Here is a 27,904-nt window from a genome sequence, read left to right on the forward strand (position 1 = left end):
TACGTGTATCCAAAAACACCCGTAGCAAAGCGTTTTTATTACCGCAAATACATAACGCTACGTTAACTATGATTATGTAACCCGAAAAGCACCGCAACATCGCGGGCCACTTTTCTAGTTTTTTTAAAAGGCCAATAGCATTTTTTTATTTATATAACGAAGTATTACAGATGCATAATGATACAAAACGTGTTCATATACAACTGTGGCTAAAATAACCCCAGTATCGATCCGATGTATGTTTACTAAAATAATGATTTCTCATTCGCATACCATTCTGTAAATCATCACATACTGTACCAATTACTCCAATTAAATCCGATTTTTACCTGCCGGTCCCATTTTCTTTTTCTAGACACCTTTATCGGTCGTGCGATTTCACTTTTTCCGGGGTGGCAATTCAGGTATTTTGTAAATTTTTGTCGTGGTCATATACTACTGATTGTCTTAATGTCTTTATATTATTGATTCTCTAGGTAATTTTGATTATCTGGTTCTTATAGTATATTACTAGAAAAATGAGCCCGCGCGATGCCGCGGGCCTTTGAGTTGCGTATTCATAGTTAACGGAGCGTGTTATAGGTGTGTATATGTATTGAATATAGTCCGAGGTATTGAGCGTTTTTTTTTTGAAGTGTCCGTTTCGCGCATACTTAGTCCCGTTGTGTTCGCGAGATTTTTTTGAGTTGAACGGTGGGCTCGGAAAAATTTAACTCGCGCCGAGCGAGAAGATAGGACCCGCTAAAAATTCGGGTGAAAGTAGTTTATTTTATTTTATTAAAATTGTATATCTAAACTTTTTACCCTGAAAAGAGGTAAAGTTGAGGGGTCGTTGTGTAAATTGAGGCAAAGGTGAGGGGCCGATTGCAGTGTGAACGCAAACCAAAAATTACAATGCTAAAGTATTGAAACTAGAATTTTTTTGGTGAGTATTAGTCCAAAACTACAATGCTAAAGTATTGAAACTACAATTTTTTTGGTGAGTATTAGTTTTTGGTGAGTATTAGTCCAAAACTACAATGCTAAAGTATTGAAACTACAAATTTTTTGGTGAGTATTAGTATATAGTGGTAATAGTAATGGTAATGGTAATGGTAATGGTAATGGTAATTACTAATAAATTGATACTTGGTTTAACCTTAATTAGATAATTATCTGGTTCTTATTGTTTAAATTCATAATTTGTAGAACGTTTCAACATTTGATGAATTTTAGAATTAAGGAAAAAATGTTGCAGGAATATTAGTGACATCTTGTTACTCATAATTTGTTGATAATGGAGGCAATGGTGAAAAAGTATCAGCTGAAATTTAAAAGAGTAAAAGAAGAAATGGATCGATGGGACGATATCCAAGCCCGATTGATTTCACAATTTAGAAATGCTTCTTCCATCATTGGAAGATTACAGGTTCTTCACATTATGCAAAAACTGATACTATGTACGTTTCGAGACTTGATTTTTAAGTCGTTTTTATTTATTTTGTGATTAGTTGCTTGAAGAACCTAAAAACTACGGTTCGTTGAAGAATGTTGATAACATTAAAGATGGTATCTTGACAAAGCAGATGGAATCCTTGCAGACAATCATGCTATCAATGAATAGAACCTTGTAAGTTAGGGTATACTTTTTCTCAAACGGGTTAAATAAACACTACATAGGTGTAAAGAAAATGAGTTAAACAGGTTGAAAGTTGCCCAAATTCTATTATCTGTTCGTTGATATAATGCTACTTAGCACACTGGTTAAACAGGGCAAGCAAGTGTTCACGAGTGGCCTTACTCATTGGAGCGTACTAAATAATGACCTGTTTTGGATTGTATGTCGACCCGCCCATTTTGCCACCATCATTGAGGAACATATTTGAACGATGTGATTAGTCAAAGACAACCACATGACAAGCTATATATTGCTACATATTCTTAAGATGAAGAATTATGTCATAAATGCTTATGATTAGTGATGCATAAGTTATTGTTGTATTGTGGAACCTTTTAAGTTGCAATTATAAATGTCACTAATAGTTTAAGAGATTTCGTTTCGGTTTTTATATTTTCTAGATTTGTATCATAAACTTTTTATTTTTATACAACTCTAGCCTGATTAGTGTTTGATGTTGTTAGGGAGGAATTAAGTAGTGTTGTTTTCTCTCTTTCAAAAACGCATCGTGATGCTAAGCAGCAAGTGAAAGGTGGTTCTATTCAAGCGTCAGTGAAGCAACTAACAAACAGAATTGGCATAAAACCAAGTCTTGCAGACTGTTTAGAAGGGCTTCGGCTTCTTCATGAGATGTATCAATCAGAGTATGTATGCATACACTTTGAATAACGTTATAAGAATTTAGAGGTGGGAATTTTGGCCCATTTGGTTTTTAGCGGGTCAAATTGTATTTATAATACATAAATCCTTCCAAATCATTTAATTTAGAAAGCTAAGTAGTTGTCAAAAGAATAAACATTATGTAGTTATATAACCATCCCAATGTAGCCTAGTGGTCGGGGCTCCTGACATTCTTGCAAAAGGTCTCGGGTTTGAATCTTGGGGTGGCTAGGGAAGGGTTGGAAACAGCCATGGAGTATTCCTGATTGGCTGCGTACAGTAAAGTATGGGGTCTGATTACTCGCCCTTCCCTGGTAACCCGAACAGGGAAAACCTTACAACTTGTACTTATATGACTTATCAAATTATATTACAAAATTCCCCAACTCTGGCCGCCTCCTTCTACCAACTAACTCCGACTTCGACGCACCTCCGTCTACCAACCCAACTCCTTCAATGATCTCCGCTAATGTACGCGATCTTTACCCAAGTGTGATTAAAGTCTTATATTTAAAGATGTGAGTAACATAAATAGTGGGTGGCAAGAATAAGATGAAGATTATATACAATCGGCCTCTTCCGATGAATCCTAATTTCAGCTCTTAATATCATCTTTTTTCCTGCTTGTAACTTCTTTTCATTCATTTTCGTCTGCCTCTGATTGTTAACCAACGGATCTTCTCTACCTTTTTTGGTTTACACTGGTTTTTTATTTACTTGCACACCAACTGCTCGATCATTTGTCTCAAAGAATATGATGAGCTTGTTGGTTGAATTATAGGTAATCAGTTAAAAGCAAACGCGCCACTACCCATCTTTTTCTCCTTTTACAAAAAACCTTTCTCACAAATATACCCAATCTGCATTTTGAATCTTCAATATCACTCAACTGGTTTTCAACAACTCACCCATCTTTTTCTCCTTCTCGTCAGACTCAAACCTTCAGACAATGTGAGGTTCCAATGGTCGTGTGGAGGGACGAAAAGGTATTTTCCATGTCGAAGTCAAATGATTATTCGTGTGCTAAGTCGGGTGACAATCGGGTAACATCGTTTATGATCTTCAATTTTCCAGATACGTGGTCTCGTGACGATTGTTGGAAAGTATTCGAGAATTACGATACTCTTACAGACGTGTATATAGCTCGAAAGAGACTATCGAGTGGACAACGTTTTGGTTATGTACGATTTGAAGACATCAGTGATGTTGAATGCTTCTCTAAAACCCTAAACTCCATCCAAATATGTGGGAGGTGGATTCGAGCTTTTAAAGCTCTGGAAAGGAAACGTGATGCTACTAAAATCTCAGTGAATACGGATGCTAAAAGTCACCTAAACGTTGATGACAAGGGGGAATTTCCGAATGCTCCTTGGAACCATTCTCGTTCTAACCCGTTAAAATGGGAAGGAACATCTTTTATTTAAACACTTGCAGGAAAAAACCGTGACCCCATAGAGTTTCAAAGCCCGACAAGTAATCGCATTGAAATTAAGTGTAAGACCCTAATATTTATTATACGGAAGTGTAATTATGCTACATAAAGTGCAGGAAGCATTGTGTAATTAAACAAAGCTCAGATTCTGCCCAGACATGGGTGCGCGCCGCGCACACATAGCGACAGAATTCTGTTTTTTCTATTTTGGGTTTAATGAGGGGCTTTTTGGTCTTTTCACTTGAGGCCGGATGTGAAGCCATATCAGCTGGTTAGATTCAATTTTGGATCACATTTCACATCCATTAACACTCTCAAATCATCTTAGAGAGAGAGGGAGATTTCTAGAGAGAGATTTGGGGTTTTGGAGAAGAAGGAGCTTGAATTGGTCAAAGTCTCGGGTTTTAAAGTTGTTCACCTCGTTCCTAGCTACGTTTTGGTGGTTGTGGTAAGTTCTAACTCCGAATTTCATTGTTTGATTTTGATAATCAAGTTAGGGTTTGAACTTAAATTAATGAGAAACCCATTTAAACTCTTGGAGTGAGTTTAGTGATGCTAGTAATCGGGTTTATTGCTATTGTTGGTGGATTATGGGTTGGCGAACAAATTGACCATGATTAGGACTTGAAATTGGGTTTAATCACTTAAGTTAGTGATTATGGAAGTATTGAAACCCATTTAGGGTTATTTGGTTGACTAGTTTTGACTTTGGGTCAAAATTAGGGTTTATGGGCAATTTGGATATTTGTAAGTGTTTAACACTTGTGTTCGGGTTTAATTGGCGTGTTAGGACCATTCTCACTTGTGTTAGTGATTATTGGTTAATTTTGGGCGCGGTTTGTACTTGGAAGTGCATTTGGGTCGAATTTGCACTAAGTGTCAAATTGGGTTGGTTTGTAAATCCAATCTAAGTGTGTTGTTGAATTTGTGATAATGGAATAGGTACTTTCCATTGGCGAGTTGCGGTTTACATGGAAGCATTCATCAAGGCGACAAGGTGAGTGTTAATATCCTATGTGCATATGTATGTGTAGGATGGGTGCGGGTCGGGTGAAGTGGTTCTCGGTTATAGAGCTCACTTCACATATAGGTGGATTTGATAGACTTGTGTTTAGATCCAATTGGCACGGTTGTGCATTTTAGTTGACCACCTTTGGCGAGGTACACGTTTTGTGTGTACACTATCACACGTGGTTGTGATGTGGATGATATAACCCCAATGGCGAAGGGTTTTGAGTTGGAGAAGTGAATCGCGTGTAGTTCGGATTCACGATGACGCGTGTAGTTCGGTCATCTTGTCAAAATGAATCTCGTGTAGTTCGGATTCATGGTGACTCGTGTAGTTCGGTCATCTTATTGAGGTAGTAATCTCGTGTGGTTTCGGATTACTAAGGCTCGTGTAGTTCGGCCAACCTCGATGTTGTGAAGATAGTAATCTCGTGTGGTTTCGGATTACTAAGGCTCGTGTAGTTCGGCCAATCTTCATTGTGGTATTTGGTTCTCGGTATTGGGTTAAGGTGTTAACCTTGTTCGTTTATATTGTTATATATTAATGTATTGTTGTAGTGTAGCTAACCCTCCGGGTGTAGCTTCTTGGCGTTGTTCACATCGTCGTTGGTGAACTTATAATTGTTGTTGTATCTTTAGCTCGTTGCTTAGAGATCGTACGGTATGCTTAATGTAGTGCCTTATATATGGATGCTTCGGTATGTGGTATTTGTTATTTCGTGGCGTGTCCATTTTATGCATATATATGTATGTAGTATATTATCATTCACTAAGCGTTAGCTTACCCTCTCGTTGTTGACTCTTTTTATAGATTGCATGCGGATGGTGGCTCGGGTAAGCGCGAGGATTAGAGGACTTGCATAGTTGCTTTAGAAGATCTTGCTTTTGGATTGATTGGGATTGGGTAACGTATCCCCAATCGCCATGCTCGGTCTTTATTTTGTGTTAAAAATCATGTGGTCGAAACTTGTATTTTGTACGAAAGTCGTAAAACAGCCGATGTGGGCCCGGTCTCGTAAAACTCATTTTATTATTGGAACGTGTTAGTTTTAACTAATATAAATTGTTGTGAAAAGCGTTTGGTCTAAAAGTGTCGGGAAGTCGAAGATCTTTTCGCGAAAAATGGACATTTTGATCAGAACTGTCACAGGCCTTGTGCGCGCCGCGCACAGGCAGTGGTGCGCGCCGCGCACCCTTCTGTCCAGTTTAAAAAAAAAATTATTCCGCGTTTTTGGTTGGTTAACGGGTTGGGTTGTTACAAGTGGTATCAGAGCATGGTCTAAGGGATTTAGGTGACTTGAGATAGGTGCCTAGACTTAGACTTGTGTGTGTGCTTAATTGTTGCGGGACTTGTAGGATTACGGGTCAGAATGAGTTATAGTTAGTGCCTTGATTGTAGGTGGACTAACGTTTATATTAGTAATGCGGATATTATTAATATATTATTTGTGTTGTGGTGTAATTCTCGCGTGTGTTTATATCGCGTAGAATTCTGTTTGTGTTTGTTTATATCATCGAACGAGGCGGTTGTTGTACTAACGAGTTGATGCGGCGCGTGTGCGTAATAAGGACTTGCAAACCTTATTACGGGTGCTAATCGTGTCTAACAAGTGATGTACGACGAGTGTTTAGCAAGATGGGCCGGTGTTGTGTGTGTGGTTTTATACGTTCGTGATCTAATCGCTTTGCATTCCTTAGAATGGTGACGGGAAGTGGGATCGAGACGAATGACGAGGAGTTTAATACTAGAGTTGCGGCCGCCGTTGCGGAGCAAATGGGTGCGTTGGAAGAAAGAATGGATATGAAGTATTCCGAATTTCGGGGTAGTAGTGAAATGGAGCGTTATCTTAAGAGCTTCATGAGGACTAAACCCCCGATGTATGACGGGAAACCGGATCCTTTGATAAGCACAACTTGGATTTCGGACGTCGAAGGGTGTTTCTGTACTATTGATTGCCCTCCTGAGAGAAAGACGAGACTCGCTACGAGTTTGTTGCGGGGTAGGGCAAGGGATTGGTTGGATGGTAAGATTGATCTTGTCGGTGGCGAGACGTTTATGGCTTTATCGTGGGACGACTTTAAGGAGGAATTCTTCGAGGAGTTCCGGACTTCAATACACTTATCAAAATACTTCTACTTAACAAAAATGCTTACAATTACATCCTCGTTCAGTTTCATCAACAATTCTACTCGTATGCACCCGTATTCGTACTCGTATAATACACAGCTTTTAGATGTATGTACTATTGGTATATACACTCCAATGATCAGCTCTTAGCAGCCCATGTGAGTCACCTAACACATGTGGGAACCATTATTTGGCAACTAGCATGAAAAATCTCATAAAATTACAAAAATATGAGTAATCATTCATGACTTATTTACATGAAAACAAAATTACATATCCTTTATATCTAATCCATACACCAACGACCAAAAAAACCTACAAACACTTTCATTCTTCAATTTTCTTCATCTAATTGATCTCTCTCAAGTTCTATCTTCAAGTTCTAAGTGTTCTTCATATATTCTACAAGTTCTAGTTACATAAAATCAAGAATACTTTCAAGTTTGCTAGCTCACTTCCAATCTTGTAAGGTGATCATCCAACCTCAAGAAATCTTTGGTTCTTACAGTAGGTTATCATTCTAATACAAGGTAATAATCATATTCAAACTTTGGTTCAATTTCTATAACTATAACAATCTTATTTCAAGTGATGATCTTACTTGAACTTGTTTTCGTGTCATGATTCTGCTTCAAGAACTTCGAGCCATCCAAGGATCCGTTGAAGCTAGATCCATTTTTCTCTTTTCCAGTAGGTTTATCCAAGGAACTTAAGGTAGTAATGATGTTCATAACATCATTCAATTCATACATATAAAGCTATCTTATTCGAAGGTTTAAACTTGTAATCACTAGAACATAGTTTAGTTAATTCTAAACTTGTTCGCAAACAAAAGTTAATCCTTCTAACTTGACTTTTAAAATCAACTAAACACATGTTCTATATCTATATGATATGCTAACTTAATGATTTAAAACCTGGAAACACGAAAAACACCGTAAAACCGGATTTACGCCGTCGTAGTAACACCGCGGGCTGTTTTGGGTTAGTTAATTAAAAACTATGATAAACTTTGATTTAAAAGTTGCTATTCTGAGAAAATGATTTTTATTATGAACATGAAACTATATCCAAAAATTATGGTTAAACTCAAAGTGGAAGTATGTTTTCTAAAATGGTCATCTAGACGTCGTTCTTTCGACTGAAATGACTACCTTTACAAAAATGACTTGTAACTTATTTTTCCGACTATAAACCTATACTTTTTATGTTTAGATTCATAAAATAGAGTTCAATATGAAACCATAGCAATTTGATTCACTCAAAACGGATTTAAAATGAAGAAGTTATGGGTAAAACAAGATTGGATAATTTTTCTCATTTTAGCTACGTGAAAATTGGTAACAAATCTATTCCAACCATAACTTAATCAACTTGTATTGTATATTATGTAATCTTGAGATACCATAGACACGTATACAATGTTTCGACCTATCATGTCGACACATCTATATATATTTCAGAACAACCATAGACACTCTATATGTGAATGTTGGAGTTAGCTATACAGGGTTGAGGTTGATTCCAAAATATATATAGTTTGAGTTGTGATCAATACTGAGATACGTATACACTGGGTCGTGGATTGATTCAAGATAATATTTATCGATTTATTTCTGTACATCTAACTGTGGACAACTAGTTGTAGGTTACTAACGAGGACAGCTGACTTAATAAACTTAAAACATCAAAATATATTAAAAGTGTTGTAAATATATTTTGAACATACTTTGATATATATGTATATATTGTTATAGGTTCGTGAATCAACCAGTGGCCAAGTCTTACTTCCCGACGAAGTAAAAATCTGTGAAAGTGAGTTATAGTCCCACTTTTAAAATCTAATATTTTTGGGATGAGAATACATGCAGGTTTTATAAATGATTTACAAAATAGACACAAGTACGTGAAACTACAATCTATGGTTGAATTATCGAAATCGAATATGCCTCTTTTTATTAAGTCTGGTAATCTAAGAATTAGGGAACAGACACCCTAATTGACGCGAATCCTAAAGATAGATCTATTGGGCCTAACAAACCCCATCCAAAGTACCGGATGCTTTAGTACTTCGAAATTTATATCATATCCGAAGGGTGTCCCGGAATGATGGGGATATTCTTATATATGCATCTTGTTAATGTCGGTTACCAGGTGTTCGCCATATGAATGATTTTTTTCTCTATGTATGGGATGTGTATTGAAATATGAAATCTTGTGGTCTATTATTATGATTTGATATATATAGGTTAAACCTATAACTCACCAACATTTTTGTTGACGTTTTAAGCATGTTTATTCTCAGGTGATTATTAAGAGCTTCCGCTGTCGCATACTTAAATAAGGACGAGATTTGGAGTCCATGCTTGTATGGTATTGTGTAAAAACTGCATTCAAGAAACTTATTTTGTTGTAACATATTTGTATCGTAAACCATTATGTAATGGTCGTGTGTAAACAGGATATTTTAGATTATCATTATTTGATAATCTACGTAAAGCTTTTTAAACCTTTATTGATGAAATAAAGGTTATGGTTTGTTTTAAAATGAATGCAGTCTTTGAAAAACGTCTCATATAGAGGTCAAAACCTCGCAACGAAATCAATTAATATGGAACGTTTTTAATCAATAAGAACGGGACATTTCAGCGTGATCCGTCGGTTGTTTTATACACCGATGGTGGGGTAGTAAGGACTGGGATGTTTGTTATATTTGTTGTTTTATACACCAATGGTGGGGTCGTAAGGACCGTGTTGTTTGATCTATCGATTGTTTGATACACTGATGGTGGGGTCGTGAGGACCATGTTGTATGTTTAGTGATGCGTTAGCCGTGTTTCGCTCACATGTTGCTACGGGTGTGACGATAGTTGATTTGGTACACCTTGGGATTTGCGTTTCCATAGTCATTTTGGGCGCTATCGGTTTTAGCCGTTTGCTTTATGATGTTACAGTAGTTGCGTTTTGGTCGTATTGCGCACTACCAGGGATGTCTAATGATTGGTGTTATCCGTAAGGATTCGTTTGGTTCGGTCTTCATCGTTCGGGTTGTTGACCTTAGGTTGAGACTTGGTTGCTTTTAGTGTTGTACTCGGTAAGGGTACGCTAAGGGATTGATATATCGGTACGAGATTGGTTGATTTTTCCCGATGTTAGGGAATGGGCATGGTTTTAGTGCTCGGATTGGTGGATTTGATAAATCGCGGGTGACGATTTAGTTTTTAAAGGCGATTCATTGGGAAGAATTGCCTAGGAAGGTCGGTTGGGACTTATGTTTGAGGACCGTGGAGTGTGGTCCGTTTGGTTAAGTGACGAGGATCACGAGGACGTGATCGATTCTAAGTGGGGGAGAGTTGTAAGACCCTAATATTTATTATACGGAAGTGTAATTATGCTACATAAAGTGCATGAAGCATTGTGTAATTAAACAAAGCTCAGATTCTGCCCAGACATGGGTGCGCGCCGCGCACGAGCCCAGCGACAGAATTCTATTTTTTTTATTTTGGGTTTAATGAGGGATTTTTTGGTCTTTTCACTTGAGGCCGGATATGAAGCCATATCAGCTGGTTAGATTCAATTTTGGATCACATTTCACATCCATTAACACTCTCAAATCATCTTAGAGAGAGAGGGAGATTTCTAGAGAGAGATTTGGGGTTTTAAAGAAGAAGGAGCTTGAATTGATCAAAGTCTCGGGTTTTAAAGTTGTTCACCTCGTTCCTAGCTACGTTTCGGTGGTTGTGGTAAGTTCTAACTCCGAATTTCATTGTTTGATTTTGATAATCAAGTTAGGGTTTGAACTTAAATTGATGAGAAACCCATTTAAACTCTTAGAGTGAGTTTAGTGATGCTAGTAATCGGGTTTATTGCTATTGTTGGTGGATTATGGGTTGGTGAACAAATTGACCATGATTAGGAATTGAAATTGGGTTTAATCACTTAAGTTAGTGATTATGGAAGTATTGAAACCCATTTAGGGTTATTTGGTTGACTAGTTTTGACTTTGGGTCAAAATTAGGGTTTATGGGCAATTTGGAGATTTGTAAGTGTTTAACACTTGTGTTCGGGTTTAATTGGCGTGTTAGGACCATTCTCACTTGTGTTAGTGATTATTGGTTAATTTTGGGCGCGGTTTGTACTTGGAAGTGCATTTGGGTCGAATTTGCACTAAGTGTCAAATTGGGTTGGTTTGTAAATCCAATCTAAGTGTGTTGTTGAATTTGTGATAATGGAATAGGTACTTTCCATTGGCGAGTTGCGGTTTACTTGAAAGCATTCATCAAGGCGACAAGGTGAGTGTTAATATCCTATGTGCATATGTATGTGTAGGATGGGTGCGGGTCGGGTGAAGTGGTTCTCGGTTATAGAGCTCACTTCACATATAGGTGGATTTGATAGACTTGTGTTTAGATCCAATTGGCACGGTTGTGCGTTTTGGTTGACCACCTTTGGCGAGGTACACGTTTTGTGTGTACACTATCACACGTGGTTGTGATGTGGATGATATAACCCCAATGGCGAAGGGTTTTGAGTTGGAGAAGTGAATCGTGTAGTGACCCGAACTTTTCCATGTTTATATATATTAATTGAGATTGATATTTACATGATTAAATGTTTCCAACATGTTAAGCAATCAAACTTGTTAAGACTTGATTAATTGAAATATGTTTCATATAGACAATTGACCACCCAAGTTGACCGGTGATTCACGAACGTTAAAACTTGTAAAAACTATATGATGACATATATATGGATATATATATATAGTTAACATGATACTATGATAAGTAAACATATCATTAAGTATATTAACAATGAACTACATATGTAAAAACAAGACTACTAACTTAATGATTTTTAAACGAGACATATATGTAACGATTATCGTTGTAAAGACATTTAATGTATATATATCATATTAAGAGATATTCATACATGATAATATCATGATAATATAATAATTTAAAATCTCATTTGATATTATAAACATTGGGTTAACAACATTTAACAAGATCGTTAACCTAAAGGTTTCAAAACAACACTTACATGTAACGACTAACGATGACTTAACGACTCAGTTAAAATGTATATACATGTTGTGTTTTAATATGTATTTATACACTTTTGAAAGACTTCAATACACTTATCAAAATACTTCTACTTAACAAAAATGCTTACAATTACATCCTCGTTCAGTTTCATCAACAATTCTACTCGTATGCACCCGTATTCGTACTCGTACAATACACAGCTTTTAGATGTATGTACTATTGGTATATACACTCCAATGATCAGCTCTTAGCAGCCCATGTGAGTCACCTAACACATGTGGGAACCATCATTTGGCAACTAGCATGAAATATCTCATAAAATTACAAAAATATGAGTAATCATTCATGACTTATTTACATGAAAACAAAATTACATATCCTTTATATCTAATCCATACACCAACGACCAAAAACACCTACAAACACTTTCATTCTTCAATTTTCTTCATCTAATTGATCTCTCTCAAGTTCTATCTTCAAGTTCTAAGTGTTCTTCATAAATTCCAAAAGTTCTAGTTTCATAAAATCAAGAATACTTTCAAGTTTGCTAGCTCACTTCCAATCTTGTAAGGTGATCATCCAACCTCAAGAAATCTTTGTTTCTTACAGTAGGTTATCATTCTAATACAAGGTAATAATCATATTCAAACTTTGGTTCAATTTCTATAACTATAACAATCTTATTTCAAGTGATGATCTTACTTGAACTTGTTTTCGTGTCATGATTCTGCTTCAAGAACTTCGAGCCATCCAAGGATCCATTGAAGCTAGATCCATTTTTCTCTTTTCCAGTAGGTTTATCCAAGGAACTTAAGGTAGTAATGATGTTCATAACATCATTCGATTCATACATATAAAGCTATCTTATTCGAAGGTTTAAATTTGTAATCACTAGAACATAGTTTAGTTAATTCTAAACTTGTTCGCAAACAAAAGTTAATCCTTCTAACTTGACTTTTAAAATCAACTAAACACATGTTCTATATCTATATGATATGCTAACTTAATTATTTAAAACCTGGAAACACGAAAAACACCGTAAAACCGGATTTACGCCGTCGTAGTAACACCGCGGGCTGTTTTGGGTTAGTTAATTAAAAACTATGATAAACTTTGATTTTAAAGTTGTTATTTTTAGAAAATGATTTTTATTATGAACATGAAACTATATCCAAAAATTATGATTAAACTCAAAGTGGAAGTATGTTTTCTAAAATGGTCATCTAGACGTCGTTCTTTCGACTGAAATGACTACCTTTACAAAAACGACTTGTAACTTATTTTTCCGACTATAAACCTATACTTTTCTGTTTAGATTCATAAAATAGAGTTCAATATGAAACCATAGCAATTTGATTCACTCAAAACGGATTTAAAATGAAGAAGTTATGGGTAAAACAAGATTGGATAATTTTTCTCATTTTAGCTACGTGAAAATTGGTAACAAATCTATTCCAACCATAACTTAATCAACTTGTATTGTATATTATGTAATCTTGAGATACCATAGACACGTATACAATGTTTCGACCTATCATGTCGACACATCTATATATATTTCGGAACAACCATAGACACTCTATATGTGAATGTTGGAGTTAGCTATACAGGGTTGAGGTTGATTCCAAAATATATATAGTTTGAGTTGTGATCAATACTGAGATACGTATACACTGGGTCGTGGATTGATTCAAGATAATATTTATCGATTTATTTCTGTACATCTAACTGTGGACAACTAGTTGTAGGTTACTAACGAGGACAGCTGACTTAATAAAATTAAAACATCAAAATATATTAAAAGTGTTGTAAATATATTTTGAACATACTTTGATATATATGTATATATTGTTATAGGTCCGTGAATCAACCAGTGGCCAAGTCTTACTTCCCGACGAAGTAAAAATCTGTGAAAGTGAGTTATAGTCCCACTTTTAAAATCTAATATTTTTGGGATGAGAATACATGCAGGTTTTATAAATGATTTACAAAATAGACACAAGTACGTGAAACTACATTCTATGGTTGAATTATCGAAATCGAATATGCCCCTTTGTATTAAGTCTGGTAATCTAAGAATTAGGGAACAGACACCCTAATTGACGCGAATCCTAAAGATAGATCTATTGGGCCTAACAAACCCCATCCAAAGTACCGGATGCTTTAGTACTTCGAAATTTATATCATATCCGAAGGGTGTCCCGGAATGATGGGGATATTCTTATATATGCATCTTGTTAATGTCGGTTACCAGGTGTTCACCATATGAATGATTTTTATCTCTATGTATGGGATGTGTATTGAAATATGAAATCTTGTGGTCTATTGTTACGATTTGATATATATAGGTTAAACCTATAACTCACCAACATTTTTGTTGACGTTTAAAGCATGTTTATTCTCAGGTGAATATTAGGAGCTTCCGCTGTTGCATACTAAAATAAGGACAAGATTTGGAGTCCATGTTTGTATGATATTGTGTAAAAATTGCATTCAAGAAACTGATTTCGATGTAACATATTTGTATTGTAAATCATTATGTAATGGTCGTGTGTAAACAGGATATTTTAGATTATCATTATTTGATAATCTACGTAAAGCTTTTTAAACCTTTATTTATGAAATAAAGGTTATGGTTTGTTTTAAAAATGAATGCAGCCTTTGAAAAACGTCTCATATAGAGGTCAAAACCTCGCAACGAAATCAATTAATATGGAACGTTTTTAATCAATAAGAACGGGACATTTCAGTTGGTATCAGAGCGTTGGTCTTAGAGAACCAGAATTTTTCATTAGTGTGTCTTATCGAGTTTGTTAGGATGCATTAGTGAGTCTGGACTTCGACCGTGTTTACTTGAAAAATGATTGCTTAACAAATTTTGTTGGAAACTATATATTTTTAACATGTGAATATTATGTGATATATTAATCTCTTAACGCGTTTGATATTATGTGATAGATGTCTACCTCTAGAACAAGTCCCATTGACTCACCTAGTAATAATGAAGAGTCAAATATAAATTGGAATGATTCGTGGACTGATTCACAAGTTCCCGAAGAGGAACCGGAAGAAGAGTCGGAACCGGAAGAAGAATCGGAACCGGAAGAAGAATCAGAACCGGATGAAGAAATAGAACCGGTGGGGGAAATAATAAAACGGTTAAGTAAAAGAAAATCCTCAACCAACCGACCAAGGTTAATTATGGTCAATGGTGTTTCCGCCAAGGAAGCAAAATATTGGGAGGATTACCAATTCTCCGATGAATCGGATTCCGACGAGAATTCCGATGATGTTATAGAAATTACCCCAACTGAATTTAAAAAGGCAAAAGAAAATAATAAGGGAAAGGGCATAAAAATAGAGAAATCTAATTCCAACCCCGATGAACTTTATATGTATCGTCAACGCCCAAAGTCCTTAAGTTGTAACAATGACCCGGGAACCTCTAAACCACCAGGTTTTTCTAAACCAATGTGGACAACGACGGCTCGTATTAGGGGAACATCATATATCCCTAGAAACTTGGCAAAACGAACCAAAACCGAAGAAGAAGAAACGAGCGAGTCGGAATAAGATAGTTGTATTCGTGTGGTGTAATATATGTAATATAGTGTTCTTATGCTTTATGATATATGTAAAAATTGCTTGTATTAATAAGTATTTTTTTATGAATCTAACTCTTGTCTATTTTACAGTTTAAAAACACAAAATGGATAGACAACCCAATATTTTAAGAGACCTACCCGGAGACATGATTGATGAAATCTTGTCTAGAGTCGGCCAGAATTCCTCGGCACAACTATTTAAGGCGAGATCAGTTTGTAAGACATTCGAAGAACGTTCCAAGAATGTCTTGGTTTATAAGAGACTTTCGTTTGAAAGATGGGGGATATCACATTGGGAAACCCATAAGTTACGATGTGTTTACTTTGACGCATATATTGCGGGGAACCCAAATGCTATTTTACGCAACGGGTTAATAAATTATTTTGACTCAATATATCCGAATATTGGACTTCGTGATTTAGAAAAAGCGGCTAACATGCAACATAAAGAAGCATGTTATGCTTACGGATTAGTAATGTTCGCTTCTCACCAAAGTGAGAACAAGAACATCGGGCTACAACTATTAAACAAAACGTTTCCACAAGTGACGGAGTCGGTAATTGGGGTAAGAAATGAGGTTTTTAGATTATTACGGGACTGTTGGACATTACGTAACCCTCGTCCCTTTGACGACGTTACAACACGCTGTCTTATCAACGGCCATAACGGTTATGTTGCACAAGACCAAGGATGGGAAGTAGTCCTAGTAAAACCAGAATGCATGACTTGTTTCTGGACGTATGAATTACGTGTCTTTATTGCCTTTGCTGAACGACTTGTCTACTAGCTAGAATTATCTTCACAACTATCTTGTATCAAAGTTATTGTGTGCTATATTTCATGCTTTATGTAAAATAAGCGGTATTGTAAGTTTGTAAAATATTGTATAAAAGTTTGAACGCGAAATATTATTATAATCAGTTTTTCATATAGAATTGTAGTAGTTGAATTGTATATTAGCTACTAAGTATGAACTTAACGGGTAGGTACTACCCGAATTTAAACTTATAAAATGCTAATATGAAGAAAAAGCTTTTATAAATGAGTTCATATTATGCTACGAAATACTATTAACTACTCTTAATATTCTGTATGATTAACTTGTTCCATTTAACTATTTTGAAGGAAATGGCACCGACTACTCGACACACCGTGAATATGAATGAAGAGGAATTCCGTACTTTTCTAGCTTCAAACATAGCCGCAGTACAGGCTGCACTACATACCAACAATAACCTTGGATCTAGCAGTACAGGAAATCGTGTAGGATGCACCTACAAAGAATTCACTGCCTGCAAACCTTTGGAATTTGATGGAACCGAAGGACCGATCGGATTGAAACGGTATGGACCGAGAAGGTCGAATCGGTGTTTGCCATAAGTAAGTGTACTGAAGAGGACAAAGTAAAGTACGCTACGCATACCTTCACAGGTTCTGCGTTAACATGGTGGAATACCTATCTAGAGCAAGTGGGACAAGACGATGCGTACGCACTACCGTGGTCAGCATTCAAGCACTTGATGAACGAGAAGTACCGTCCCAGAACCGAGGTCAATAAGCTCAAGACAGAACTTAGAGGGTTACGAACCCAAGGATTTGATATTACCACGTACGAAAGACGATTCACAGAATTGTGCCTATTGTGTCCGGGAGCATTCGAAGATGAGGAAGAGAAGATCGACGCGTTTGTGAAAGGATTACCGGAAAGAATCCAAGAAGATATAAGTTCACACGAGCCCGCCTCCATACAACAGGCATGTAGAATGGCTCACAAACTCGTGAACCAAATTGAAGAAAGAATTAAAGAACAGACTGCTGAAGAGGCCAATGTGAAGCAAGTCAAAAGAAAGTGGGAGGAAAACGGTGATAAGAATCACCAATACAACAACAACAGCAATTACAACAATAATCGCAACAATTATCCCAACAATCGCAACATCAATCGCAACTACAACAAACGGCCCAACAACAACAACAACAACAACAACAACAACAACAACAGCAACTACAACAATCATCCCAACAACAATAATAACCGCAACAACAACAACAATCAGAAGCAGCTATGCCAAAGGTGTGAAAAGAATCACTCGGGGTTCTGCACCAAATTTTGCAACAAGTGTAAAAGAAATGGTCATAGCGCGGCGAAGTGTGAGGTCTACGGACCAGGGGTTAATAGAACGAAAGGAACAAATGGTGTCGGAACGAGTAATGGCGGAGCAAGTAGTGTCGGAGCAAGTTATGCCAATGTAGTTTGTTATAAATGTGGAAAACCGGGCCACATTATTAGAAATTGCCCGAACCAGGAGAACACGAATGGACAAGGCCGTGGAAGAGTTTTCAATATTAATGCGGCAGAGGCACAGGAAGACCCGGAGCTTGTTACGGGTACGTTTCTTATTGACAATAAATCTGCTTACGTTTTATTTGATTCGGGTGCGGATAGAAGCTATATGAGTAGAGATTTTTATGCAAAATTAAGTTGTCCATTGACGCCTTTGGATAGTAAATTTTTACTCGAATTAGCAAATGGTAAATTAATTTCAGCAGATAATATATGTCGGAATCGAGAAATTAAACTGGTTAGCGAAACATTTAAGATTGATTTGATACCAGTAGAGTTAGGGAGTTTTGATGTGATAATCGGTATGGACTGGTTGAAAGAAGTGAAAGCCGAGATCGTTTGTTACAAAAATGCAATTCGCATTATACGAGAAAAAGGAAAACCCTTAATGGTGTACGGAGAAAAGGGCAACACGAAGCTACATCTTATTAGTAATTTGAAGGCACAAAAACTAATAAGAAAAGGTTGCTCTGCTGTTCTAGCACACGTCGAGAAAGTACAAACTGAAGAAAAGAGCATCAATGATGTTCCCATTGCAAAAGAATTTCCCGATGTATTTCCGAAAGAATTACCGGGATTACCCCCACATCGATCCGTTGAATTTCAAATAGATCTTGTACCAGGAGCTGCACCAATAGCTCGTGCTCCTTACAGACTCGCACCCAGCGAGATGAAAGAACTGCAAAGCCAATTACAAGAACTTTTAGAGCGTGGTTTCATTCGACCAAGCACATCACCGTGGGGAGCTCCTGTTTTGTTTGTCAAGAAGAAAGATGGTACATTCAGGTTGTGTATCAACTACCGAGAGTTGAACAAACTTACCATCAAGAACCGCTACCCACTACCGAGAATCGATGACTTATTTGATCAACTACAAGGCTCGTCTGTTTATTCAAAGATTGACTTACGTTCCGGGTATCATCAAATGCGGGTGAAAGAAGATGATATTCCAAAGACTGCTTTCAGAACACGTTACGGTCATTACGAGTTTATGGTCATGCCGTTTGGTTTAACTAATGCACCAGCTGTGTTCATGGACCTTATGAACCGAGTGTGTGGACCATACCTTGACAAGTTTGTCATTGTTTTCATTGATGACATACTTATTTACTCAAAGAATGACCAAGAACACGGTGAACATTTGAGAAAGGTGTTAGAAGTATTGAGGAAGGAAGAATTGTACGCTAAGTTTTCAAAGTGCGCATTTTGGTTGGAAGAAGTTCAATTCCTCGGTCACATAGTGAACAAAAAAGGTATTAAGGTGGATCCGGCAAAGATAGAAACTGTTGAAAAGTGGGAAACCCCGAAAACTCCGAAACACATACGCCAGTTTTTAGGACTAGCTGGTTACTACAGAAGGTTCATCTAAGACTTTTCCAGAATAGCAAAACCCTTGACTGCATTAACGCATAAAGGGAAGAAATTTGAATGGAATGATGAACAAGAGAAAGCGTTTCAGTTATTGAAGAAAAAGCTAACTACGGCACCTATATTGTCATTGCCTGAAGGGAATGATGATTTTGTGATTTATTGTGATGCATCAAAGCAAGGTCTCGGTTGTGTATTAATGCAACGAACGAAGGTGATTGCTTATGCGTCTAGACAATTGAAGATTCACGAACAAAATTATACGACGCATGATTTGGAATTAGGCGCGGTTGTTTTTGCATTAAAGACTTGGAGGCACTACTTATATGGGGTCAAAAGTATTATATATACCGACCACAAAAGTCTTCAACACATATTTAATCAGAAACAACTGAATATGAGGCAGCGTAGGTGGATTGAATTATTGAATGATTACGACTTTGAGATTCGTTACCACCCGGGGAAGGCAAATGTGGTAGCCGATGCCTTGAGCAGGAAGGACAGAGAACCCATTCGAGTAAAATCTATGAATATAATGATTCATAATAACATTACTACTCAAATAAAGGAGGCGCAACAAGGAGTTTTAAAGGAGGAAAATTTAAAGGATGAAATACCCAAAGGATCGGAGAAGCATCTTAATATTCGGGAAGACGGAACCCGGTATAGGGCTGAAAGGATTTGGGTACCAAAATTTGGAGATATGAGAGAAATGGTACTTAGAGAAGCTCATAAAACCAGATACTCAATACATCCTAGAACGGGGAAGATGTACAAAGATCTCAAGAAACATTTTTGGTGGCCGGGTATGAAAGCCAATGTTGCTAAATACGTAGGAGAATGTTTGACGTGTTCTAAGGTCAAAGCTGAGCATCAGAAACCATCAGGTCTACTTCAACAACCCGAAATCCCGGAATGGAAATGGGAAAACATTACCATGGATTTCATCACTAAATTGCCAAGGACTGCAAGTGGTTTTGATACTATTTGGGTAATAGTTGATCATCTCACCAAATCAGCACACTTCCTACCAATAAGAGAAGATGACAAGATGGAGAAGTTAGCACGACTGTATTTGAAGGAAGTCGTCTCCAGACATGGAATACCAATCTCTATTATCTCTGATAGGGATGGCAGATTTATTTCAAGATTCTGGCAGACATTACAGCAAGCATTAGGAACTCGTCTAGACATGAGTACTGCCTATCATCCACAAACTGATGGGCAGAGCGAAAGGACGATACAAACACTTGAAGACATGCTACGAGCATGTGTTATTGATTTCGGAAACAGTTGGGATCGACATCTACCGTTAGCAGAATTTTCCTACAACAACAGCTACCATTCAAGCATTGAGATGGCGCCGTTTGAAGCACTTTATGGTAGAAAGTGCAGGTCTCCAATTTGTTGGAGTGAAGTGGGGGATAGACAGATTACGGGTCCGGAGATTATACAAGAAACTACCGAGAAGATCATCCAAATTCAACAACGGTTGAAAACCGCCCAAAGTCGACAAAAGAGCTATGCTGACATTAAAAGAAAAGATATAGAATTTGAAATTGGAGAGATGGTCATGCTTAAAGTTGCACCTTGGAAAGGCGTTGTTCGATTTGGTAAACGAGGGAAATTAAATCCAAGGTATATTGGACCATTCAAGATTATTGATCGTGTCGGACCAGTAGCTTACCGACTTGAGTTACCTCAACAACTCGCGGCTGTACATAACACTTTCCACGTCTCGAATTTAAAGAAATGTTTTGCTAAAGAAGATCTCACTATTCCGTTAGATGAAATCCAAATCAACGAAAAACTTCAATTCATCGAAGAACCCGTCGAAATAATGGATCGTGAGGTTAAAAGACTTAAGCAAAACAAGATACCAATTGTTAAGGTTCGATGGAATGCTCGTAGAGGACCCGAGTTCACCTGGGAGCGTGAAGATCAGATGAAGAAGAAATACCCGCATCTATTTCCAGAAGATTCGTCAACACCTTCAACAACTTAAAATTTCGGGACGAAATTTATTTAACGGGTAGGTACTGTAGTGACCCGAACTTTTCCATGTTTATATATATTAATTGAGATTGATATTTACATGATTAAATGTTTCCAACATGTTAAGCAATCAAACTTGTTAAGACTTGATTAATTGAAATATGTTTCATATAGACAATTGACCACCCAAGTTGACCGGTGATTCACGAACGTTAAAACTTGTAAAAACTATATGATGACATATATATGGATATATATATAGTTAACATGATACTATGATAAGTAAACATATCATTAAGTATATTAACAATGAACTACATATGTAAAAACAAGACTACTAACTTAATGATTTTTAAACGAGACATATATGTAACGATTATCGTTGTAAAGACATTTAATGTATATATATCATATTAAGAGATATTCATACATGATAATATCATGATAATATAATAATTTAAAATCTCATTTGATATTATAAACATTGGGTTAACAACATTTAACAAGATCGTTAACCTAAAGGTTTCAAAACAACACTTACATGTAACGACTAACGATGACTTAACGACTCAGTTAAAATGTATATACATGTAGTGTTTTAATATGTATTTATACACTTTTGAAAGACTTCAATACACTTATCAAAATACTTCTACTTAACAAAAATGCTTACAATTACATCCTCGTTCAGTTTCATCAACAATTCTACTCGTATGCACCCGTATTCGTACTCGTACAATACACAGCTTTTAGATGTATGTACTATTGGTATATACACTCCAATGATCAGCTCTTAGCAGCCCATGTGAGTCACCTAACACATGTGGGAACCATCATTTGGCAACTAGCATGAAATATCTCATAAAATTACAAAAATATGAGTAATCATTCATGACTTATTTACATGAAAACAAAATTACATATCCTTTATATCTAATCCATACACCAACGACCAAAAACACCTACAAACACTTTCATTCTTCAATTTTCTTCATCTAATTGATCTCTCTCAAGTTCTATCTTCAAGTTCTAAGTGTTCTTCATAAATTCCAAAAGTTCTAGTTTCATAAAATCAAGAATACTTTCAAGTTTGCTAGCTCACTTCCAATCTTGTAAGGTGATCATCCAACCTCAAGAAATCTTTGTTTCTTACAGTAGGTTATCATTCTAATACAAGGTAATAATCATATTCAAACTTTGGTTCAATTTCTATAACTATAACAATCTTATTTCAAGTGATGATCTTACTTGAACTTGTTTTCGTGTCATGATTCTGCTTCAAGAACTTCGAGCCATCCAAGGATCCATTGAAGCTAGATCCATTTTTCTCTTTTCCAGTAGGTTTATCCAAGGAACTTAAGGTAGTAATGATGTTCATAACATCATTCGATTCATACATATAAAGCTATCTTATTCGAAGGTTTAAATTTGTAATCACTAGAACATAGTTTAGTTAATTCTAAACTTGTTCGCAAACAAAAGTTAATCCTTCTAACTTGACTTTTAAAATCAACTAAACACATGTTCTATATCTATATGATATGCTAACTTAATGATTTAAAACCTGGAAACACGAAAAACACCGTAAAACCGGATTTACGCCGTCGTAGTAACACCGCGGGCTGTTTTGGGTTAGTTAATTAAAAACTATGATAAACTTTGATTTTAAAGTTGTTATTCTGAGAAAATGATTTTTATTATGAACATGAAACTATATCCAAAAATTATGATTAAACTCAAAGTGAAAGTATGTTTTCTAAAATGGTCATCTAGACGTCGTTCTTTCGACTGAAATGACTACCTATACAAAAACGACTTGTAACTTATTTTTCCGACTATAAACCTATACTTTTCTGTTTAGATTCATAAAATAGAGTTCAATATGAAACCATAGCAATTTGATTCACTCAAAACGGATTTAAAATGAAGAAGTTATGGGTAAAACAAGATTGGATAATTTTTCTCATTTTAGCTACGTGAAAATTGGTAATAAATCTATTCCAACCATAACTTAATCAACTTGTATTGTATATTATGTAATCTTGAGATACCATAGACACGTATACAATGTTTCGACCTATCATGTCGACACATCTATATATATTTCGGAACAACCATAGACACTCTATATGTGAATGTTGGAGTTAGCTATACAGGGTTGAGGTTGATTCCAAAATATATATAGTTTGAGTTGTGATCAATACTGAGATACGTATACACTGGGTCGTGGATTGATTCAAGATAATATTTATCGATTTATTTCTGTACATCTAACTGTGGACAACTAGTTGTAGGTTACTAACGAGGACAGCTGACTTAATAAAATTAAAACATCAAAATATATTAAAAGTGTTGTAAATATATTTTGAACATACTTTGATATATATGTATATATTGTTATAGGTCCGTGAATCAACCAGTGGCCAAGTCTTACTTCCCGACGAAGTAAAAATCTGTGAAAGTGAGTTATAGTTCCACTTTTAAAATCTAATATTTTTGGGATGAGAATACATGCAGGTTTTATAAATGATTTACAAAATAGACACAAGTACGTGAAACTACATTCTATGGTTGAATTATCGAAATCAAATATGCCCCTTTGTATTAAGTCTGGTAATCTAAGAATTAGGGAACAGACACCCTAATTGACGCGAATCCTAAAGATAGATCTATTGGGCCTAACAAACTCCATCCAAAGTACCGGATGCTTTAGTACTTCGAAATTTATATCATATCCGAAGGGTGTCCCGGAATGATGGGGATATTCTTATATATGCATCTTGTTAATGTCGGTTACCAGGTGTTCACCATATGAATGATTTTTATCTCTATGTATGGGATGTGTATTGAAATATGAAATCTTGTGGTCTATTGTTACGATTTGATATATATAGGTTAAACCTATAACTCACCAACATTTTTGTTGACGTTTAAAGCATGTTTATTCTCAGGTGAATATTAAGAGCTTCCGCTGTTGCATACTAAAATAAGGACAAGATTTGGAGTCCATGTTTGTATGATATTGTGTAAAAATTGCATTCAAGAAACTGATTTCGATGTAACATATTTGTATTGTAAACCATTATGTAATGGTCGTGTGTAAACAGGATATTTTAGATTATCATTATTTGATAATCTTCGTAAAGCTTTTTAAACCTTTATTTATGAAATAAAGGTTATGGTTTGTTTTAAAAATGAATGCAGCCTTTGAAAAACGTCTCATATAGAGGTCAAAACCTCGCAACGAAATCAATTAATATGGAACGTTTTTAATCAATAAGAACGGGACATTTCAAATCGCGTGTAGTTCGGATTCACGATGACGCGTGTAGTTCGGTCATCTTATCAAAATGAATCTCGTGTAGTTCGGATTCATGGTGACTCGTGTAGTTCGGTCATCTTATTGAGGTAGTAATCTCGTGTGGTTTCGGATTACTAAGGCTCGTGTAGTTCGGCCAACCTCGATGTTGTGAAGATAGTAATCTCGTGTGGTTTCGGATTACTAAGGCTCGTGTAGTTCGGCCAATCTTCATTGTGGTATTTGGTTCTCGGTATTGGGTTAAGGTGTTAACCATGTTCGTTTATATTGTTATATATTAATGTATTGTTGTAGTGTAGCTAACCCTCCGGGTGTAGCTTCTTGGCGTTGTTCACATCGTCGTTGGTGAACTTATAATTGTTGTTGGATCTTTAGCTCGTTGCTTAGAGATCGTACGGTATGCTTAATGTAGTGCCTTATATATGGATGCTTCGGTATGCGGTATTTGTTATTTCGTGGCGTGTCCATTTTATGCATATATATGTATGTAGTATATTATCATTCACTAAGCGTTAGCTTACCCTCTCGTTGTTGACTCTTTTTATATATTGCATGCGGATGGTGGCTCGGGTAAGCGCGAGGATTAGAGAACTTGCATAGTTGCTTTAGAAGATCTTGCTTTTGGATTGATTAGAATTGGGTAGCGTATCCCCAATCGCCATGTTCGGTCTTTATTTTGTGTTAAAAATCATGTGGTCGAAACTTGTATTTTGTACGAAAGTCGTAAAACGGCCGATGTGGGCCCGGTCTCGTAAAACTCATTTTATTATTGGAACGTGTTAGTTTTAACTAATATAAATTGTTGTGAAAAGCGTTTGGTCTAAAAGTGTCGGGAAGTCGAAGATCTTTTCGCGAAAAATGGACATTTTGATCAGAACTGTCACAGGCCTTGTGCGCGCCGCGCACAGGCAGTGGTGCGCGCCGCGCACCCTTCTGTCCAGTTTTAAAAAAAAAATTATTCCGCGTTTTTGGTTGGTTAACGGGTTGGGTTGTTACATTAAGATTGGCGGTAAATGGCTCGAATTTAATTACCCCAAATCGATGAACAATCACAACCTCGTGTTTAGCTATAACAAGGATCGGGTATCTTGGACTTTGATCGAAATTGATAACAAGTGTTTTGGTGTCGTTGATGAAGATAAAGGGCATGATCGAGACTGAATCGAAAGCTAAGGATACCTCATCTCAATCTTTCACCTCTGAAGGTTCACAGGACACCTCCGGTGATGTCGTGTCCGATTGTTTTTTAAAAAATTCAAAAGCCACTGTTTCGTTGGATAATGATTCTTCTAATTTGAGCGATGAGAACGATATTAGTGATTATGCGAGCATGAATAAATCTCTGGAGGGTTCGATGAACCTTTCGTCGGCATATGAGGTTGAAGAAGGCGAGTTTTTTCCGGCTTCTACGCCGGCAGTCGCGTCCGATGATGGCATGAAGTCGGCGGATGGTGATTGGTCGAGTGACTCAGGTGCACGTGCTAATCTTGAGAACCCCAAGATCGATTGTGCTACTCCCGATGGCAATGAACGCACGCGTGAAAAGGTTTGTGTAGATGAGTTTGATTTTCAAGAAAACTCATGTGAAGATGAGTGTGAGTCTCAAGAAAAGTCTATTGATGAGGGTGTTAGTTCCGAGAATTCATCTATCAAGGATACTGATATAGGTTGTTTTAATTCAGTAAATGAGGATGGGCCATTGAACCCAAATAAAAATGGTGATGGGCAATTACTGGAAGATGGGCTCGAGTCTAACATCTCAACTTGTAGTTCATATACTAATATAATTAGCCCATCTGCATCTAACGATGGACCTGGTTATGGGACTGATTTGTACGATGGGAGCGGGGTTGACACTTCTTCTGTTCTCGGGGATAACTCGGATAATATTTCAACACCTATTGCGGTCTCTCGTTTTCGTGGTAAGATGAGGAAATTCCAACCGTTAATTAAAAGTCATTTCCTCAAACATATTTGGGGAAGAACAAAGTTGAAGCGTAGTAGATGTCGGGATAAATATCGATGGCAAGATAGGTATTTTATTAATGATGTGATGGAAAATTCGGAGGACGTTGATGGTGAAGTTGATTGCTGCTCCTGCTGCTGCTCGTGTTCCTCATCGTGCTCTGCCTCGGATTCGGAAACACAGTCTTCTTTGTTTATTGTGGTGTCTGTGGTTTCGGGTTTGTTTATGTTTGTAGTATTTCGTGTATGGGTTTCGTTTGGGTCCTTCGTAGCTTTGGTTAGGGCTTGAGTCGTGGTGTTTAGGTTTTTTCGTGCTTTGGTTGTTTGTGTGTTTGGGCGTGACCCAGTGTGTTTGCTAGCTTCTTGCTAGTTTTGTTTCTTCGTTCTTTAATATACTTGCCTTTCCAAAAAAAAAAAAAAAAATATATATATATATATATATATATATATATATATATATATATATATATATATATATATATATATATATATATATATATATATATATATTACAAAATTTGAAATTCTTGGACAGTAAGGTTTTTTATATCAAAGCAAACACGACTCACCTATTTTGACCCATAACATAAATGACTAATTTTTATATGCTACCAAACTCTCCTGAGCCACTCATTTTTCCACCTCAAGGTGTTATTCATATTCTTTCTTAACTACTTACTAAAGTTAACTTGTATCTAAGGTTGTGAAGCCTATACCATATAACATATATGATTCGCATTATCGTGCATCTTTAATTCTTACCATCTAGTGGTGCAGGTACCTGCTTAAATCATCGGTCATTTCTGCACTTTCTACCCTTGCCTTGAAGCCTAGGTACACCTCTAGAACACCTGATTGATCTGATTGTTAACTAGGTTATATGTTTAATGCAAACACTAATAGTACTATTGAAGTGAGTACTCTTTTAATCAGTTTATAAAATTTCTTTTTTTCATTTTTTGAAATATACGGAGTATTTTTATTTTTTAATTCTTTTTATTCATTGCAGTGTTAAGGATTTAAATGATCTCGAGCAGCTCTTGGTAGATCAACCAAACATCCGCAAAGAAGAAGGTAAAAATAGTTTTTTTGGAGAATAATGTTAAGTTGAAACTACTGAGCTTCTTGTTCGTTTTATTACCATTTGTCTATTTTTTGGAAGCCCATCTAGCACAACTTATGTTGATGTTTGTGCAGTGCAAACTATATACGACATCATATTTGCAGAAGAAATTTGTTAATGGCTCAAAGGTTCACGCAGACTCTGCCGCCCCTCGGAAAAAGAATAACTCGAACCGCAGATTGTAACTTGTCAATGATGAAGCATTTGTAATGACCCATAGTTTTGCAAAATGTTAACAGTTTGCAGTA

The 27,904-nt window shown here is 36.4% G+C and overlaps 1 protein-coding gene across 1 annotated transcript; it reads left to right on the top strand.

Moving 5' to 3' along the window:
• The first annotated feature begins 1,276 nt into the window (after positions 1-1,276).
• LOC139892830 (uncharacterized protein At5g43822-like) lies at positions 1,277-27,904 on the top strand. The gene is made up of 6 exons (XM_071875960.1): positions 1,277-1,408; positions 1,491-1,609; positions 2,122-2,301; positions 27,311-27,367; positions 27,543-27,607; positions 27,731-27,904. Exons 1-6 carry the CDS (start codon positions 1,277-1,279, stop codon positions 27,772-27,774), a joined length of 597 nt encoding a protein of 198 aa, XP_071732061.1. The 3' UTR covers positions 27,775-27,904.

Source organism: Rutidosis leptorrhynchoides, chromosome 2, assembly GCF_046630445.1.
Source record: "Rutidosis leptorrhynchoides isolate AG116_Rl617_1_P2 chromosome 2, CSIRO_AGI_Rlap_v1, whole genome shotgun sequence".
In the NCBI taxonomy this organism is placed as follows: domain Eukaryota; kingdom Viridiplantae; phylum Streptophyta; class Magnoliopsida; order Asterales; family Asteraceae; genus Rutidosis; species Rutidosis leptorrhynchoides.

Excerpts from the sequence above, each read along its gene's own strand:
- LOC139892830 (XM_071875960.1), top strand. The coding sequence starts at position 1,277 with ATGGAGGCAATGGTGAAAAAGTATCAGCTGAAATTTAAAAGAGTAAAA. Across the intron at positions 27,368-27,542 it reads ACCCTTGCCTTGAAGCCTAG|TGTTAAGGATTTAAATGATC; the intron begins GTACACCTCTAG and ends TATTCATTGCAG. Across the intron at positions 27,608-27,730 it reads AAACATCCGCAAAGAAGAAG|TGCAAACTATATACGACATC; the intron begins GTAAAAATAGTT and ends ATGTTTGTGCAG.